This window comes from Barbus barbus (assembly GCF_936440315.1).
Source record: "Barbus barbus genome assembly, chromosome: 32".
NCBI lineage: Eukaryota > Metazoa > Chordata > Actinopteri > Cypriniformes > Cyprinidae > Barbus > Barbus barbus.
The window spans coordinates 2,687,268-2,705,429 of NC_136760.1; the positions used below are offsets into that span (position 1 = coordinate 2,687,268).

The 18,162-nt window shown below is 36.0% G+C and overlaps 1 protein-coding gene across 1 annotated transcript in view; it reads right to left on the reverse strand.

Moving 5' to 3' along the window:
• The window catches only part of LOC306851992 (growth arrest-specific protein 7-like), a 41,903-nt gene that overhangs the window by 8,534 nt on the left and 15,207 nt on the right, over positions 1–18,162 (reverse strand). The window contains exons 3-8 of the mRNA XM_079388548.1: positions 17,249–17,326; positions 12,199–12,284; positions 10,610–10,663; positions 2,679–2,768; positions 2,326–2,441; positions 829–903 (exon numbers count right to left, since the gene is read on the reverse strand). Of these exons, the coding sequence (XP_079244674.1) occupies positions 829–903; positions 2,326–2,441; positions 2,679–2,768; positions 10,610–10,663; positions 12,199–12,284; positions 17,249–17,326 (499 nt within the window). The remainder of the gene's footprint in view (positions 1–828; positions 904–2,325; positions 2,442–2,678; positions 2,769–10,609; positions 10,664–12,198; positions 12,285–17,248; positions 17,327–18,162) is intronic.

Sequence of the window (18,162 nt, forward strand, 5' to 3'; positions counted from 1 at the left end):
CCTCTGCAGTGAATGGGTGCCGTCAAAATGAGAGTCCAAACAGCTGATAAAAGGCATCACAATAATCCACACCACTCCAATCCATCAGTTAACATCTTGTGAAGCAAAAATCTGCGTGTTTGTAAGAAACAAATCCAGCATTACTTGCTTCCGGAAAAAATACCAGTCCATAATCCATAATAACGCTTCCTCCAGTGAAGTTATTTGGTCTGAATCAGGAGAGAAAACTGAACAAACCAAGCACCATTTACAAGCCAAAACAGTCCAAATAAATATGTTGGTGGATTTTGATATGAGAGACAACAGGAGATAGCCTTTTTACTGGAGAAAGCGTTATTATAGACTCATATTTTAGTTAAAAAAATATCTTAATGCTGGATTTGTTCCTTGGAAACATGCAGCTTTTTGCTTCATAAAATGTTAACTGATGGACTGGAGTGGTGTGGATTACTTGTGGATTATTGTGATGTTTTTATAAGCTGTTTGGACTCTCATTCTGACGGCACCCATTCACTGCAGTGGATCCATTTCTGAGCCAGTGATGCAGTGCTACATTTCTCCAAATCTGATGAAGAAACAAACTCATCTACATCTTGAATGACCTGAGGGTGGGTACGGTTTCATTTTTGGGTGAACTATTCCTTTAAGAACACAAATGAAGAGGTTTCACATTGTCGGTCACAATCCATTCAGCCATGACTGTAGTTAGTTTATAAAGCATTATATCTGTCTGAAGGTCACTGCATGAAATTCTGAGTTATTAAGGAGAAAAGAGGGTGTATTATTCCACGTCTGCCATTGTTTTCCTCCAAACACTAGGTGACATACCCTTCCTCCTGCGCCGCCAGCGGGATCTGCGAGAGCTTCGACAGGTTCTTGGCGTATTCCTCCTCAATCCTGATCCTGTCCAAATAAATAAATGAATTTAAGTTGCACTGGAGTAATAGAGCACATGGATCTATGGCACATGCAGAGCATGTGAAGAGACTGAGTGCAGATGTCTGTTCTGACTTTCACACACTAAGGTCATTTCCTTCCCAGACTCAAATGTTTCTCCTCAGGGATAAACATACTTCATGTGAACCCCGATTGTAGTTCATTCAAACCAAATCTCAGTGCAAACATAACCGAAGAAGAATTGAGAGCCTAAAGTTCACCTTCAAGCACTCAGCCACTGAATCATGATAAACTATTAATGAAATACAGGAAATTGCATTTGTTGTGTTTTTATCTTTTTAGTCAAGGCAACAGAAATAACAGCTGCTATATCAAGATATTACACAATTTCACAAACATAGATAATGCAATAGCATAACCATATTTGTTGTAAGACCTTAGTGACCACACATACTGTCATGGTTAGATCAGCGTAATGATGCTTTCTGGAACAACTACTGTGCTATTAAATATAGTAGCATAAAGACATTCAGAAACTATAACTAGCTGTTTCTTTCCACTTTCCAAAAAACAGGATTATGAATTTATGCCTTGCAGTTGAGACTTTGTCATATAGGATTGTGACATGTGACTTTAAATTTCACAATTATGATTTTATAACTTTATATTTCACAACTGTGACTTTGTTTCTCATAACTGTGACTTTAATTCTTATTTTAAACATTTTCAGTAATTATTCCAAGGATGGCAGTTATAGTTTATGGAAACAAATTTTGGCCTACAAAAAAAAATATATATATTTACAACAGTACCTATGGTGTTTTGGCCAAAAAAAATAAAATATATATATACATACACATACACATACATATATATATATATATATATATATATATATATATATTTTTTAGGCCAAAATTTGTTTCCATAAACTATAACTGCCATACTTGAAAAAAAAAAGAAAAAAAAAAAAAAAAAAAAAAAAAAATATATATATATTTTTTTTTTTTTTTTTTTTTTTTTTTTTTTTTTTTTTTTCAAGTATGGCAGTTATAGTTTATGGAAACAAATTTTGTTTGGTCCCACTGACCCCATAAATAAATAGATAACTAAATAAATATATAAATGAATGTACGAATGAATGAATTTTTGAATTTTTGAATTATTAATTACACCTTTTTTATCTACTTTTTCCCTAAACATTATATCCTTCAAGAAAGAAAGAAAGAAAGAAAAAAAGAAAGAAAGTGGAAATAAAATCATATTTTTCTAAAACAAAGAATAGGTTTTCAAGAAAATACTGTTTCAGCTTTTTAACTTCAAAATTCATGTTTAATTCAATGCGTTACTTGTCATTTGTTTTAGTATCAGTTTCTAAGTGAATAGTTTTTCTGTCTTCTGCTCTCAGTCTGGATGACAAACGTTTACCTCTCCCGCACAAACTCGGCCATCTCTTTCTGCATCTGCCTTCCCTTCAGCTGTTTTTGCAGCAGAACCTCGAATCCTGAGATGCTGGCACTTCCCTGCGGGTCCTTTCTGTCCGCCTGGATCCACAGACCAAACACAAGGCAGATTCATGAGCACAGAAGCGTGATAAAGTGGCAGAACAAGGATTCAAAACTACAAGCCAAAGCAGATTACTACAGATCTTTGATCATTTATGCTGTTAAACAGTATAAAAGAATACGCAAAGCATGTCATTCGAACTGTTTGTGAGGCTTTTCTAAACTACATGAGCAAATCTTTGTGGTTTGTCAGTGGTTGGAGACGTTCTAGCTTACCCAAAAATAATCGCAGTAGCTCCACTCATCTGGTTTGAGCAGCTGCTGTTCAGATATGTGCAGTGGAAGAGGAAACGTCACACAGTTGATCTACAGAGGGAAAGAAATCATCCAGAGACATCGGCTCGCAGCAGGACGTGAAGAACAGAACGAGAAGCTGACAAACTATTCTAACCCTCAATACAGAGCAACTAACTAGTTCTAAACTAACATCCAAAAACATCAGTGATGACCAATATAATATAATGGGCATCATAAACTGTTAAACTAGACAAATAAAAGAACAGTCAACAATTATAACAAATAAACAAAGAAAAACAATCATCCACACTCAAATGAAAATTGAACAACAGTTAAGGTTAATTCAGGATAACTGCCAAAATGGCAAAAAGTACCCCAAATTTGAGCTGGATTCACTCTAGTTAATGTACCTTTTGAATTGAATCGCTTCACTTGTTTGTGTGTTAGTGGGAGAGATTTTACAGCCACTCTTTCTGCGGTTACAGTTCTACACAAACAGGTGGCGACAAACGAGTCAGTCAATCACTAATTCAAGTGATTCGTTCAACAACACTGCTTCATTCAGACTTTAATGAGTGAGTCACTGAATCGTTGATTTGAACTGATTCGTTCTGAATACTGATTTATTCAGGAACGAATCAGGTGAGTGGCTTTATGAGTGAGTAATTGAATCAGTCATTGTTCAAATCACTGATTCATTAAGGAATGAAATGGACGAGTGGCTTTATGGGTGAGTCATTGAATCATTAGTCTCAGACTGACGGCTGAAGGTCTGGAATCCATGGCAGCTTTCAATGGCCAAGGCCCGCCCATGATTTATAGGGGAAGTCGTGGCCTATTGGCCACATTCATAATGTGAATGTGTGTGCACTTTGGATGGGTTAAATGCAGAGCACAAATTCCAAGTATGGGTAATCATACTTGGCCACGTCACGTCACTTTTTCACTTTCATGAGGCCATTTGACTGACATGTCAAACAACCAATCACAGTTCGTTTCGTTCAGCGTCACGTTTCGGGGCGTGGAAATGTGGCCATAATAACAGACTGGTGTGTAAAACTCTCGGACGTATTTTAAAGATTCTATGCTGCAAACTTGAAATGAGTGAGTCATTGAATCATTCATTTGAATCGATTAGTTCGAAACACTGATTCATTAAGGAACGAAATGGACGAGTGGCTTTATGAGTGAATCATTGAATCATTTATCTGAAAGAATTCGTTCTAATCACTGATCCATTCAGAAACGTAAGAGGTGAGTGTCTTTATGAGTCAGTCATCGAATCGTTGACTGAACTGAATCGTTAGGAATGATACACCGCTGCTGTGTGTCGCTCGGAGACACTCGACTGTTGCTTTTGCAAAATTCATTTGTAAAAAGCACCTAATATTGTGTCTGAAATGTAATTACTCAATTTAAATGATTAAATTACTCAATGTAAATTAACTTGCTAATTTACATTCTGTATCAAATTCGCAATCATTGATTGTTTTTACCTGTTGTTGGTTGGTGACGTCAGGTGTAAAAGGAAAAATTAAAACCTGAAAAATTTATATTTTAATGAAAAATACAAATATTCCTGATGAATCGTGAATAATGATACCACGAACATATATTAAGAAAGTAAATAGTGAGAATAATTTTTATGCCGCTGGTCGTTAAGATGTGTGTGCTTTATACCAGTCGGTGTGAATGCATAGATTTATGTAGAAATACTATATGCAGGCATATTTGTCAAACTTTATTGATGTCAATATTCTTTCCTCATATGTACGATAAATACAGGTTTTTCGCTAGCCGCTGATATGACTGCAGTCCTCATCTCAAGTGTGTGTCATTTTAAACTTTTCAAAATAACTATTAAACTGTAAAACTATTCTAAAGTGCAAAGTTCTTCACACGTTTAATAGTTAAAGCAGCTTGTAATGTTAATGCATGAGCTCCACGTACGATGATCTGTCCTGTACTGTAAACACACTCGATAAGCAGCAGCTGTTGATCAATTACAGCTCAGTGTGGAGCTCCAGCAGCTGTTTATGCACTTTAAACAGAGAAAACATAAGGACTGTAGCTGCAACACCCCGTGCTAGTATGTAAAAGCCTACTGACCATATAATAATTGATGCTCATGAAGGTCTACGCAGTTTATGGGCTTCAGATTATTTGTTTGTTTATGCAAAACATTTTAGGCGTTTTAATCACACACACTGCAGGCCTTTAACTAAGCGTCATTGCATTAAGAAAATATTAATGTTATTTAATGTTTAATATATTAATATTAGTTTAGGTTGAAGTACAACATTAACTAAAACTTAAAAACAAATTGACTTAAAAAAAACTAATAAAATGACAATTAACTTGGAACAGCATCTGTTGCAAAACAAACACCAGTCAGATGAATACTGCTCCTCTCTATGTTAGCATTTTCCATCAGTGTTTCTTTGCAAAACACAGATATTGGCTCTACTGTTTAGATACAGAATGACTTGCGTGGACGTTTCTGAGGTCTGAAGCTGCTGTCCGCGAGAGGAAAGTATGATGCTGACTCTGAGTTGGTGGCAAAGGAAATTCCCTTCGGTTTGAATGAGCTCACAACACTCCCCATGTTGCCTAATGTTTGAATCTGCATCACAGCAAATGAGGAAACGGCACAGAACTGGCCTCATACTTCAACTTTTGTCTCACTTCTGGTTTGTTTGCAACTGGATTTTTCTGGATAAACAGAACAAGCGTGCACATTGACTGGTTGCACAATGATCATAAGTTCCTCTGGATCTACACACTGATCCTCCTGAGATTTTCAGAGGTTTATTATTCCATTGTGCAGAAGCTGGATAATGTGAGGAAAGATGGAGGAGGAGAACGGGTCTCCACATGCGTTTGCATCGGCTCTGATGAAGATAATCAAGTGTGGCACACTGTACTAATGAATCGAAACTGGTCAGAGTCTGCGTCATTGTCGGCATGATGGGAACTATCTGATCTCCATGTCAGCAAATATCCCAGTAATGTGAAAGGAAGATGGCAGTGGGTGTTTAAACGTCAGCTTTCTGAGCGCTTGAACGTTCAGCTATTCTGAAAACTTTAGGGCTTTATAGTAATTCCTCTATCATTCCTATTTCATTGTTTACTCTCAGAATGAGAAAATGACAGAAAGAGTGAGAGAAAGAAATCTGCTAGTATCATTTTTCTCTACTAGCAGTTACTAGCAGAACACTGATTTGCGTTGCTTGTTCTGTGTAGTCCGTTATAATGAGTTAATGCATAAAACATAGTTCTTGAACATTTATAACTTTTTTGCATTGCATGCAGTCAATTTCAATTTCTAAAATGCATAACCATAACCAGATGGACAGAACCATATCTGGACTGGAAACATTTCTTTTATAATATTAATTTGTTTAATTTAGAATTCAACAAATTTATAGGAGAATATATATATATATATATATATATATATATATATATATATATATATATATATATATATATATATAAAATGTGTGTGTGTGTATGTATATGTTGCTTTCAAATGATTAATCGCGAATAATCGCATCTCAAATAATTATTTATTACTACATATAATTATTATTACATATATTTATACAATATATGTGTGTGTACTGTGTATATTTATTATGTATATATAAATACACACACATCCATGTATATTTAAGAATAATTTTACATTTATATATTAACTATATTTATATAGGATATAATTTATATGAATATAAATATATACACGTCAATTCATGTAAATATTTTCAAAATATATGCTGTGTGTGTGTGTCTTTATATATACATAATAAATATACACAGTACACACACATATATTATGTAAACAAAAACTTTTATTTTGGAAGCGATTAATCGCGATTAATCGCTTGACAGCACTAATATGCAATACATATACATACATATATAAAAACACACATGCACACATTTTTATATATAAATATGAATATTTATAAATGTATTAGGGCTTAAAAATATTCCCTCTGCATTCAGGAAAGTCTGTTTTTGTGTGATGCTTCTGTTTCATTAGCTGTTCGTTTTGCTTGTATCAGCCCTAAAGATAGCAGATTTATGGGAATCCCATAAATACTCTGTAACATTCAACTATACTGAAATGATATGGATACTGCACTTATCAAAACGAGTTTTAAGTTAAATAACCAGACGTACTGCACAAAAAAAGCCTCATTCTGACAATCATAATAAGGTGGATGCAGTGTAAAAAATCAGACAGTTTCACAATTAAGTCATTTTCTCTTCTCATTTTTCTTACTGTCACATTGTTTAGTTGCTGAAAGTCCTGATAACTCTTATGAACAGCTCTTTGTGTCTCTGATAACGCTTCAGACAGTGACTCATGTCTGACAGACCGGATAATACTAGTCTATCCAGCAATAATAAATCTCTTACAGATTGTTCACTGAGGAACGAGTCAGTAAGATCACCACGTTTATTTATAACTAGACTCCTGTGAGACTGCATTGCCGTAATGCTGCATCTTATGGTCTCTCTATGTAAATCAATCAAGTTAAGAAGACCATCAGTAGTTACACATCAAATGAGGTTAAATCTGCCTTGTAGTTTAACGTAATTTCAGAAATTTACATGAATAATGTTCTTATCAAAGCTACACGGCTAATATTTCTTTTCTAAGTCAAATGCAGTGCATTTGCTAACAGACGTCACTTGTATCCTCAGAAACTCGAAGAGTTCTCCTCCTGGATGCTGGATGCGGTTTCTTATAGCATTCACAAACACAGTCGGGTTATTTCTAAAATGAACGTGAACAGTTAAGAGAAAAACAGATGTGGATCATTATATTAGATTCTTCTTAAAGTGACAGCAGCATAAATAAATGTAATTTTAATATTTAATTTATTTATCTATGCTTTTGTTTTCCTTCAATCAAGTTAATAATTGCTATCCTTGTCTTTTTTAGGAAAGAGAGTTTTGTGACAACTTTGCACAACACTTTGGAGATGTTATCACATCACAAAGTACTTACAGTCTTTTAGGTATATTTATGGTCAGTTAGGTTTTATCTGCTGTTGTTTGTGAATTAACTGAGTTGTTTTTATATGCATCATCATATTACAGACCCGTGCCTGCTGGATTAACATGCATTTGAGGAGATACGAAAGGTGATTCAAAAGCAATACGTACATATACGAGGTTAGTTTCTTTAATATAATACAAAGTTCATGAGTGAAAATTATGCTAAAGATATTAATCATTAATGTGTTGTTGTTTTGTTGTTGTTCTACAACTAATCACAGTTCTTGGTTTGTAAATCTCTTAATCCTGGCAGGAAAAACAGACTTTTAAAGGGATACTCTTCCCAAAAATCTAAATTATCTGATCATTTATTCATTCTTATACACTGAAAAAAATTATACTATTTTTTTAAGGTAAGTGGTTGCAATCAATCTATTTTAGCTACATTTAAATAATCTAATTTAGTTGACTAACTTTCAGCAAAATTTATTTAAATGTAGCTAAAATAAATTGATTGCAACCACTTACCTTTAAAAAAAAAAAAGAAAAAAAAGTAAATTCAATTTATCATTTTTTTCAGTGTACTGTTCCAGATATATATGACTTTTTTCTTCAGATAAACACCATCTGGTGAAGTAGTCCTTTCAGACACAGACTATGTGTTTTTATAAAAGCTATGATTGACAAATTTGACCACAGTTCATGATTAGTCTACAAATCATTAAAATGTCAAAACACTGTAAAATCATCTGCTGAATGTATTCAGATAACAGATTTCATTTTAACATCCGCTGTCTAAGTGTCTTAGAATAATGAGGAAATAGTGATTTATTTCCACCAAATTTATTGCATTAGCAATGACGTTGCTAAAAACATTATTTTGTGCATTTGGTGTAATGCAATGTGCTTATATGGTTTAAGGTTCAAAAAACACATTTTCCACATACTGTACATTGTTGCTCCTCTATGCCCTGCCTTTCTGAAACGCATAGATTTTTACAAAGCTCATCGTTCTGAGAAGCGAGGTGTGCTCTGATTGGCCAGCTATCCAGTGTGTTGTGATTGGCCGAATACCTCAAGCTTGTAACACAAATGTTACGCCCCGTACCGTATTGTGATGCCGTGTCCTGGTGCCACGACACAAAAACGATAAAACCCATTATAAACAAGGCATTTGTTGCATCCAGTGGGGACATAATTACTGATTATAATAACTTATACTGTCTTTTTAAGCGTCATGTTGCATCGTGTCTCATAAACGTAACACCACGTTTGCATTTGTGATCGGAGAAATGACAAACAACAAGCACTACTCTACACTGCTCACGTTTTGAGTCAGAAGCGCCAGACTGCCCCACTTTATAGAAACAGCCTTTGTGCACAGCTGGAATTGTAGGCTACTCTTCCAGGTTCAGGAAATAGTCCTCCATAAAATGCGCTGTACACACTCTAATATTTGGGTTGTACTGTTCTGGAACAGTGTTGTAAATACAGCTTAACCACTGATTTCTAGTTGTGTCCTCTTTTGGAAGCCCAAACAAAGCGTCTCCAGGACATGGCGCCAGCAGCAGCAACAATACGACAGCGAGAATAGAAATCACGCCCTCTTTCTTTGCGTATGTTATGGCGGTGTTATGCAAATCTTCCCACACAGTGATGTAGACATGTGAAAGCGTGTTTGAATGAGCCGTTTTAGGAGGGCGTGGACAAGTTTAAACTTTTATAAAGAATATCTCTTTGGGTTTGAGACTTTAGTCTTTGCAACTTTAGGGATCTGATCTATGCACAAACAGCTTGTAACACTCCAAAGAGAAAGGGAAACTTGAAAAATCGCATTATATGACCCCTTTAAAAATACTAAAATGAGAAATTTTTCAAAAATCAATTCTGAAAGCTTATAAAAAAAGTTTACTTTTTACGTTAAACACTTAATACTGAAGCTAATGTGAATACATTTCTTTTATTTTTAGCTAGGACTTTTAAGTAAAATGTTTGACATTATCTGTACTTTCACTTCAGCACAATTTCACAGTACTCCGCAGAACAGAGATCATGTGGGAGTTTGCTAAACAAGCCTAAAAAAATAGTTTTACAAAACGCATGATTAAGGCTTTTCAGTTAATGTGATCATTTAGGATATTAACGAAATTGATAATATTAAAGATAATATTTTAAGAGTTTGCTTTAAGACCATGACCTAGTAAAAGCATTTATTTATTTAATTATTTATTAATTTTGGAAAAATTGTATTTTGCTGCCTTATTATATTTTTCTCACACAGTATAAATACGTTTTTGGGGCATTTTTTTTTTTATAAATGAAATATGTGAGACGTGACATACAGCCAAATATGGTGACCCATACTCGGAATTCGTGCTCTGCATTTAACCCATCCAAAGTGCACACACACAGCAGTGAACACACACACACCGTGAACACACACCCGGAGCAGTGGGAAGCCATTTATGCTGCAGCGCCCGGGGAGCAGTTGGGGGTTCGGTGCCTTGCTCAAAGGGAATAATAGTAATAGTAATAATAGTAAAGGGAATAATCATATTTTGGGGTCCTTAGTATTGAACAGTTTTAGAACCCCTGGCCTAAAAATAATTTGCTTATTGGTTAAGATGATCTAACGGCTTATGTGATGTCAGAGGAAAAGGAAAGTCATTGCAGAGGCAGAGCAAGTTAGAACAAATTGCTTCAAGATAACATTTTGTTTTCGTTATAAAAGCATGCACCAAAGATTCGTTCACAATACAACCAGAAACATGCTTAAGGAAAGTAAACATTGTCCGTTTGGGTTTCCTGTTTGCTTGAATGTGTTTTGTCATGCAGTTTAAGCATCTGAGATCAGTTTGTTTGTCTTCTTCGTGTGTTTGTTTAGCTGTCATACTCACAGTTACTGTGGATTCACACTCCTGCGTCCTGCTGGGTGAAGTCGAGCCAGGACTCTGACAGAAGACACAAAACTGAGCGTCAGACATCATCATGATGCTGCGATGTGTGTGTGTGTGTGTGGTTCATCTCCACCCTGAGTTCATCAGGAGGAGGGAGAGAGAAAAGAAAAGTCTCTTGGTTTACTTGCGTTTGGGTTTCATTGGTGGCATCTGCCGCACCTTCACTAAATGCTCATTGAAGGTGATATTGTGCCACTGCAACACGTTTTTCTGAACACTCCCCCTTGTTTTCCATTGGTTGGCTTGACATAGTTCCGCCCCCAAACTTACACGATTGGTTGAGCTGATGTTGCTGTGTCGGGATGCAATGTTTTGAGAGCAGCACACAGGCGTTTTCAGGAGAATCAGCCTACGAATGGCTTACTAATAGTTAGTCTTGTAAAGCCAGAGCTTTGATTAAGAGCATAAGCACATTACAGCTGATTCTGGCCAAAAACGCCCACTTAAACAGGAAGAAAACGCCTGACCAACCCATGGAGCACTCAACCTTAGCAATGACAGATTGACGTGAGGAGAAATATTCATATAACACTGTAATAATAATAATAATAATAAGTGCTGATTGTTTCACAGATGAACATTTTGAATAATTTGTAATGTTTTTAAAAGACATCTCTTCTGCTTACCACGGCTTATTTGATTAAAAAATGCAGTGAAAACAGTAATACTGTGAAATATTGTATACTGTTTTGGATGTGAATATATGTTAAAATAGAATTTAGTCCTGTGATCAAAGCTGAATTTTCAGCATCATTACTCCAGTCTTCAGTGTCATATGATCCTTCAGAAATCACTCAAGAAACATTTCTGATTATTATCAACAGTTGTGCTGCCAAATATTTTTGTTGAACCCATGATGCATCTTATTTTTCAGGATGCTCTGATGAATGGAAATATAAAAAAACTGCATTTATTTGAAATAGAAATATTTCGTAACGTTATGAATGTTTTTACTGTCACATTTGATCAATTTAATGCAGCCTTGCTGAACAAAAGCATTCATATCTTTTAAAAATCATCAGTACTGTGTAACTCAGAAAATAAAGTAAAATACTCAGATCTGATCATGAGTAATTAATTTGATTGCTAGAAATTGCTTCAAAAACACACTGATTTTTCAAAGAACCTAAACGGGATAAATCAAGTTCAGGTTCTTTCTGAGAAGCACTCATTTTATCATTATCATTATCATTTATTATTATAAATGCAACTCGTTTCCTGGCAGACTGATAAAAAGCACCTTTGGGATAATATTAGACTTTGGCAGATTGAGAAACTGCTTTATAATCCCTCCAAAAAAAAATCATATCAATGTTGAATCATCAATAAATTGATATGCAATGAAAAATTTAACTAGCTCAAAGAGTCTCAGCTTGAATAAATGTCCGTTAGTTTATTGTTTTAATGCCAGTGATGCAGATGGAGAGACAACCAAAAATAACTTTGGGAAGGAAATCAAATTTGTAGTCCAGAGGAATCTGCTAAATGTATAAATGAGAACTAGTCCATATGTGAGAGATCAGCCGTACCTGTTGATCTGTGCTGGTCTTCCGCATCAGTACATGCGATGGCTCAGTCTGATGCAACGGGCTGCCATTACCATGAAATCCATTCACTGGAGAGGAAGAAAACACTGAGATTAGTTTGATTTAGAGCCAGGAGAGATCAACATCTTTTCCTCTCACAAGGTCGTGTAACAAAGACGCAGAACAGTAATGAAAAGCATGCACTGCTATTGTGTACAGAATCAATGCAAGTCTCTCTTTGTGCATTGAATTCATACAATGTTTGTCACAAAACACGCTGCACCAAAGCGGCTTTCCAGACAACACTGCCTTAGAAGAAGAATTCACTCATATGGTTCATTGATACACTAAAAAAAGCCAATTCATGTTTTGGAATCGCTAAAAAGAATCAGTTCATAAGAGTCACTCTTTAAGGAATTTGACTACACTGGTTGTCTATGTTTCTGAATCACTAGGAAGAATCGTCTCATAAGAGTCAACCGTTCAGGAATCAGACTGCATGGTTGTGTATGTTTTTGATTCGCTAAAAAGAATCTGCTCATAAGAGTCATTCAGAATACACCAGTGGACTCGGTTTTTGTGTAAACTACCCCCTGATAGCTCCAGTCAGCAGGCCAAGGACAACAGTAGTCAGAGAACAAGCACCTGAAGAAGAAAGCGATTCCTTTATCATTGAGACACAATATCTCCAGCCTTCCAGATGCGTTACAGCACCTCCTGCACTCGGTCTAATTATAAACCGCCTGACTATATTTGTAGAACAAAAGAGCCTCTATTGATGCTGATGGTCTGTGTGCGATAACAAGCTGCTCCATTCTGCTTTATCAAGGGAGGGTCATTTCAAATGTCAGAGCAAAAAGCCCTCGCTCAAACTCATTATTCCTAAAGCACAATGATAGTTACCAACAATTAATTTAAATACGTCTGAGAGACAATTTAAGGCAGTGGTCTCAAACTCAACAGCTCTGCAGAGTTTAGTTCCAACCAGCTCCAAGTCACACCTGCTTTGAAGTTTCTAGTAATCCTGAAGACCTTGATTAGCTGGATCAGGTGTGTTTGATTAGAGTCGGAGCTAAACCGTGCAGAGCTGTAGCCCTCCAGGAATTGAGTTTAAGAACATTGATTTAAGGCAATAGTTAATCCAAAAATAAAAATCTGAAAACGTCCATACTCTCAGGCCATCCAAGATGTAGATGAGTTTGTTTCTTCATCAGATTTGGAGAAATGTAGCACTGCATCACTTGCTCACCAATGGATGCTCTGCAGTGAATGGGTGCCGTCAGAATGAAAGTCCAAACATCTGATAAAAACATCACAGTAATCCACAAGTAATCCACACCACTCCAGTCCATCAGTTAACATCTTGTGAAGCCAAAAGCTGTGTGTTTGTAAGAAACAGATCCATTATTAATATGCTTTTAACTAAAATACCAGTAATATAATCTATGATAATGCTTCCTCCAGTGAACAAGTCCATCTCCTCCAGTTGTATTTTACATCAAAATCCACCCACATATTTGTTTAGAGCTGTTCTGGACTGTTTTGGCTTGTAAACGGTGCTTGATCTGTGCAGATTTCTCTCCTGATTCAGACCAGTGGAGGAAGCGCTATTATATGGATTATGCTCATATTTTAGTAAAAACATCTTGATGGATTTGTTTCTTTTGGTTTCACAAGACGTTAACTGATGGACTGGAATGGTGTGGATTACTGGTGGATTATTGTGATGTTTTTATCAGCTGTTTGGACTCTCATTCTGACGGCACCCATTCACTGCAGAGGATCCACTGATGAGCAAGTGATGCAATTTCTCCAAATCTGACAAAGTAACAAACTCATCTACATCTTGGATGGCCTGAGGATGACTATATTTTCAGAAAATGTTTATTTGAACTATTGATTTAACCGTTAATTGTGTGAGTTTATTACAGTCATCCATCACAGGAAGTAAACATATTCAAATGCTCCTCATTTTCCAGTTGGTCACTTGTTTAGGAAGAGTGATGAGACAGGCTTTCTGCTGAGATGTGCTCATCCTGAACATGTCTACTGTTTCCTCCCTCAGTCCATGTCAATGACACTCATTTCTCTTCAGCTGGCTCATAATGTCATTTGCTCTATGGTGTGCCGTCCACAAGTTGGATCTCTGGTGGACGCGATTATCCTGTCCATCTATCATTAAGATGTGCTTTTAGACATTTTAAATGCTGATAGCTGGTGCAAATCAAATCAAGAGTACTAAACGGAGCTCAGGACGGAGGTGGGACAGTAGATTCTCCATTAGCTGATTTGTGGATGGATGGATGGAGGAGGAAAAGATTTTGGACAAGTGCTGAACTACTGTGATCTACTGTAGTCTGAGAGCACAATGACAGTCTATTCGCACAGGATTAGTATTATCTGGGGACCATGTGTGATTTTGAAATCCCCCCTCCCCCCACACACATCTGAATTTCGTGTGGTGCATTCACACGGGATAAGCGAAGCCTGTGATTTTACTCGAAATTACTGACTAATCTCCTGGATACCTGGCTGTCAAGGCTTTGAGAGTCCCGTTCTATGGTCCAATTAGATGGATTTAAAAAAAAGAAAAAAAAGAAACTAATATAGTTTTGTGCCCCGTGTCATACAGGTTAAAATAATATCTCAAGCTTTATTTATTTGTAATACATTAAACCTATTCAGCTTTCTCTTTCTGCAAATTGTATGGTGTAGCGATATGACAGCACCCAAAATACTAAACACTCCATCGCAGCTCCATTCTTCGTGAAAGATGCATAAAAAGGCGCACAGGAAACAAAAACCTTGAAAAATGATATACAACCCACCAAATGCTGGCCAAATCACAGAGATGCCGATTGGCACGGGACTAAAATTATCACAGGACCTCAGTGTTTGGTGAAATATGGTAGGTCATTTGTGGGGAAATTTTTACTTTACAAATTACAGAAATGGCTGATTCGCACGGGATTAAGATCACAGACAACCTCCGCAATTATTACAAATGACTGGAGGTCACCAGGTAATACTAATCCCGTGCGAATAGGGCTTTAGATGAATTTAAACCTGGATATAAAGAATGTTTCAAGGTCACAACGTTCAAAATGATACTGTAGAATTAAAACAAAAAGAAACAAACTACAATTACTAAGAACTTGTGACTTTTCATTTTCCTTTTTAATTCAAGTTCTCACTCAAACTCAAATACTGTCAATATTTGAAAAAAAAACGTATTAAATCTAAAGCATTAAAACAAAATGTATAATTTTTTTCAAAATCATAATTTAATATGTTTTATTATGCAAGTATGTATTTTCATATTTTAAGTCTTAAATATTAAAAAATATGCATATTGAAACAACATTAAATAAATAAAATTAAGCAAAACAGAAGCATTTTCAGACTTTTAGGCACCACTTTATTTTTGATAACGGTCAAGTTTTCCAGATTGACATTGTTCTGCTTTTTTGTGATTTTAAGCCATATTGTATCACAAAAATTATTGAAATTTCTAGACTAAAATAGCGGCTTAAATGGGATAATTTTAGTCCATTTTCTATGGCATTTTCAGAATTTGCTTAATTTATTTTATTTAGTTAGCTTTGTCAGACTTAAATGTGAGAGGCTACAGCAGGACTATACTGGGCTAGTCTAAAGGTAGCAGATGAAATTTTTGACCAGTTAGTGATCTGATCTACAAATTCTGACCTGTTCACTGCTGGTTATACTCTGTATAATTGTGTATGTGACGAATAAAAATCTTGATCAATGATAGCTGCAAATCTGTCCTCAAATCTTTCCTGTGGATTTCCACAGTGAAGCGGTTGACCTAGAAAGGCTGTTCCTAGATAGGCAAATCTAACTAGAGTTTGATTGGCTGGTGTTGAGAGCATGTCTGTACACTGAGGTGAATTATTAACTTCAACTGTTCAACAGATTTCAAGCTGTGAATCTTTAATGAGTGAGTATCTCACACTCCTTTCTGTTAAAGTTTTACTAAGATTTATTAAGGAGGCAGACGCGTTTGATACTGAACAAGCACTGCTTTGTTCTCAATCACTGGTTCTCACTTTGTTTCCTAACATTTTCAGGCTGAACAGATTTGGAGAAATGGATCCTCTGCAGTGAATGGGTGCCGTCAGAATGAGAGTCCAAACAGCTAATAAAAACATCACAATAATCCACAAATAATTCATACCGCTCCAGTCCATCAGTAAATGTCTTGTGAACCCAAAAGCTGCATGTTTGCATTAAACAAATTCATTAAGATGTTTTTAGCTTCAAAATGTTGCTAAAATATGAGTATATAATCCATAATAATGCTTCCTCCAGTAAAACAGTCCATCTCCTGTTGTTCTCTCACATCAAAATCCACCAACATATTTGTTTAGAGCTATTTTGGCTTGTAATTGGTGTTTGATCTGTTCAGATTTCTCTCCTGATGGATTATGGACTCCATAAGCAACTGTTTGAAGTTAAAAACATCTTGATGGATTTGTTTCTTACAAACACACAGACAAGATGTGGTGGAACTGATGGACTGGAGTGGTGTGGATTACTTGTGAACTATTCCTTCAATATAACCTGAGCGATCAAATCAATCAAATATGCTGTTGTTGTTTATATCTGCTGTTAGAGATTCCCACAGATTATCTGTGAGTGTCCAGGGTTCCAAACACATGATAAAACTGAAAAACAGAAAATCTGTAATCAGAGGCCGCCGTGGTTTCACTCCGTCCAGATAAAACGCCTCTGGCCAAAAGCTCTGACAGTCAATGCTCTCCATTCAGTTTGGATGCATCATACACGTCTTTTCATTTCCACTATTTATGATGGCTATCAGAAAACAGCAGTTTTAAACTGCACACTGATTAGGTTATTACTGATTACTGGAGAAGGTTATGTTTTGAACTAAATGTTTGCCGTTTTGCATTTGCTCTTTTGTTGATTTTTTTCACCCTCACAGTGTGCAGGCATTTTTTGCAACTTTTCACCTAGGCTATTTGAATTACATATAAATGCTGGTTTTCATATGTAAAGGTGCATTCCCCACCTGTCGGGACAGAGTTCTTGTGTTTCACTGGTGTTTTCGGGGTGCCAGGCGTGCTGGACGGCCGCTCCCATGTTGTCTCTGGAAAAAAAACAAGAGCAAAATCAAACCATTTCCTGTTAATTACATCATCTGTTTTCTTCTGTTGGGAGGTAATGCTCAGTAAACGCCACATCGGTAATAACTTAATGCACAATGCTCTCACAGTGGCCGTATCAGATATTCACAGACAGACACAAATCAATCCTCCCAAAAACCATCGACAGAGATTTACTGAAAACCTGTATTGAGCAAGTACAGATGTCTTCCTTGTGTCATTTTTGTTAATTTACAGGGAATCAAATCATAAGTCATTTGCTATAATAATTATTGTATTTCTCCTTCAAATAGTTACTTGAGCTGTTCAGTAAACATACATAACTAGCCTGGATTTTAAGTAATAATAAGTATTATATTATTTCTCTGATTTACCACTAAAGACATGAATTGACAACAGATCGAATGCAGAAGTATTTAGTGTGAAGATGAAGGAGAATGTGATGAAAATAATCTATATTAGACATGCATACACAGTTTCATGAATACAAATTCCATGTGTCCTCTGCATATACATTTACATTTCCATTTATTCATTTAGCTGACGCTTTTATCCAAAGCGACTTACAATTGCTATATATGTCAGAGGTCGCACGCCTCTGGAGCAACTAGGGGTTAAGTGTCTTGCTCAGGGACACATTGGTGTCTCACAGTGGATTCGAACCCAGGTCTCTCACACCAAAGGCATGTGTCTTATCCACTGCGCCATCACCACCATATAGAATTGTGAAGTTCGGAAACAGCCTGGCGAACTATGAAACAGAGAAGCCGGTTACTAAGCAACGAGCATCTGAGAAGCTGATTAGTCTAATTATTTACTT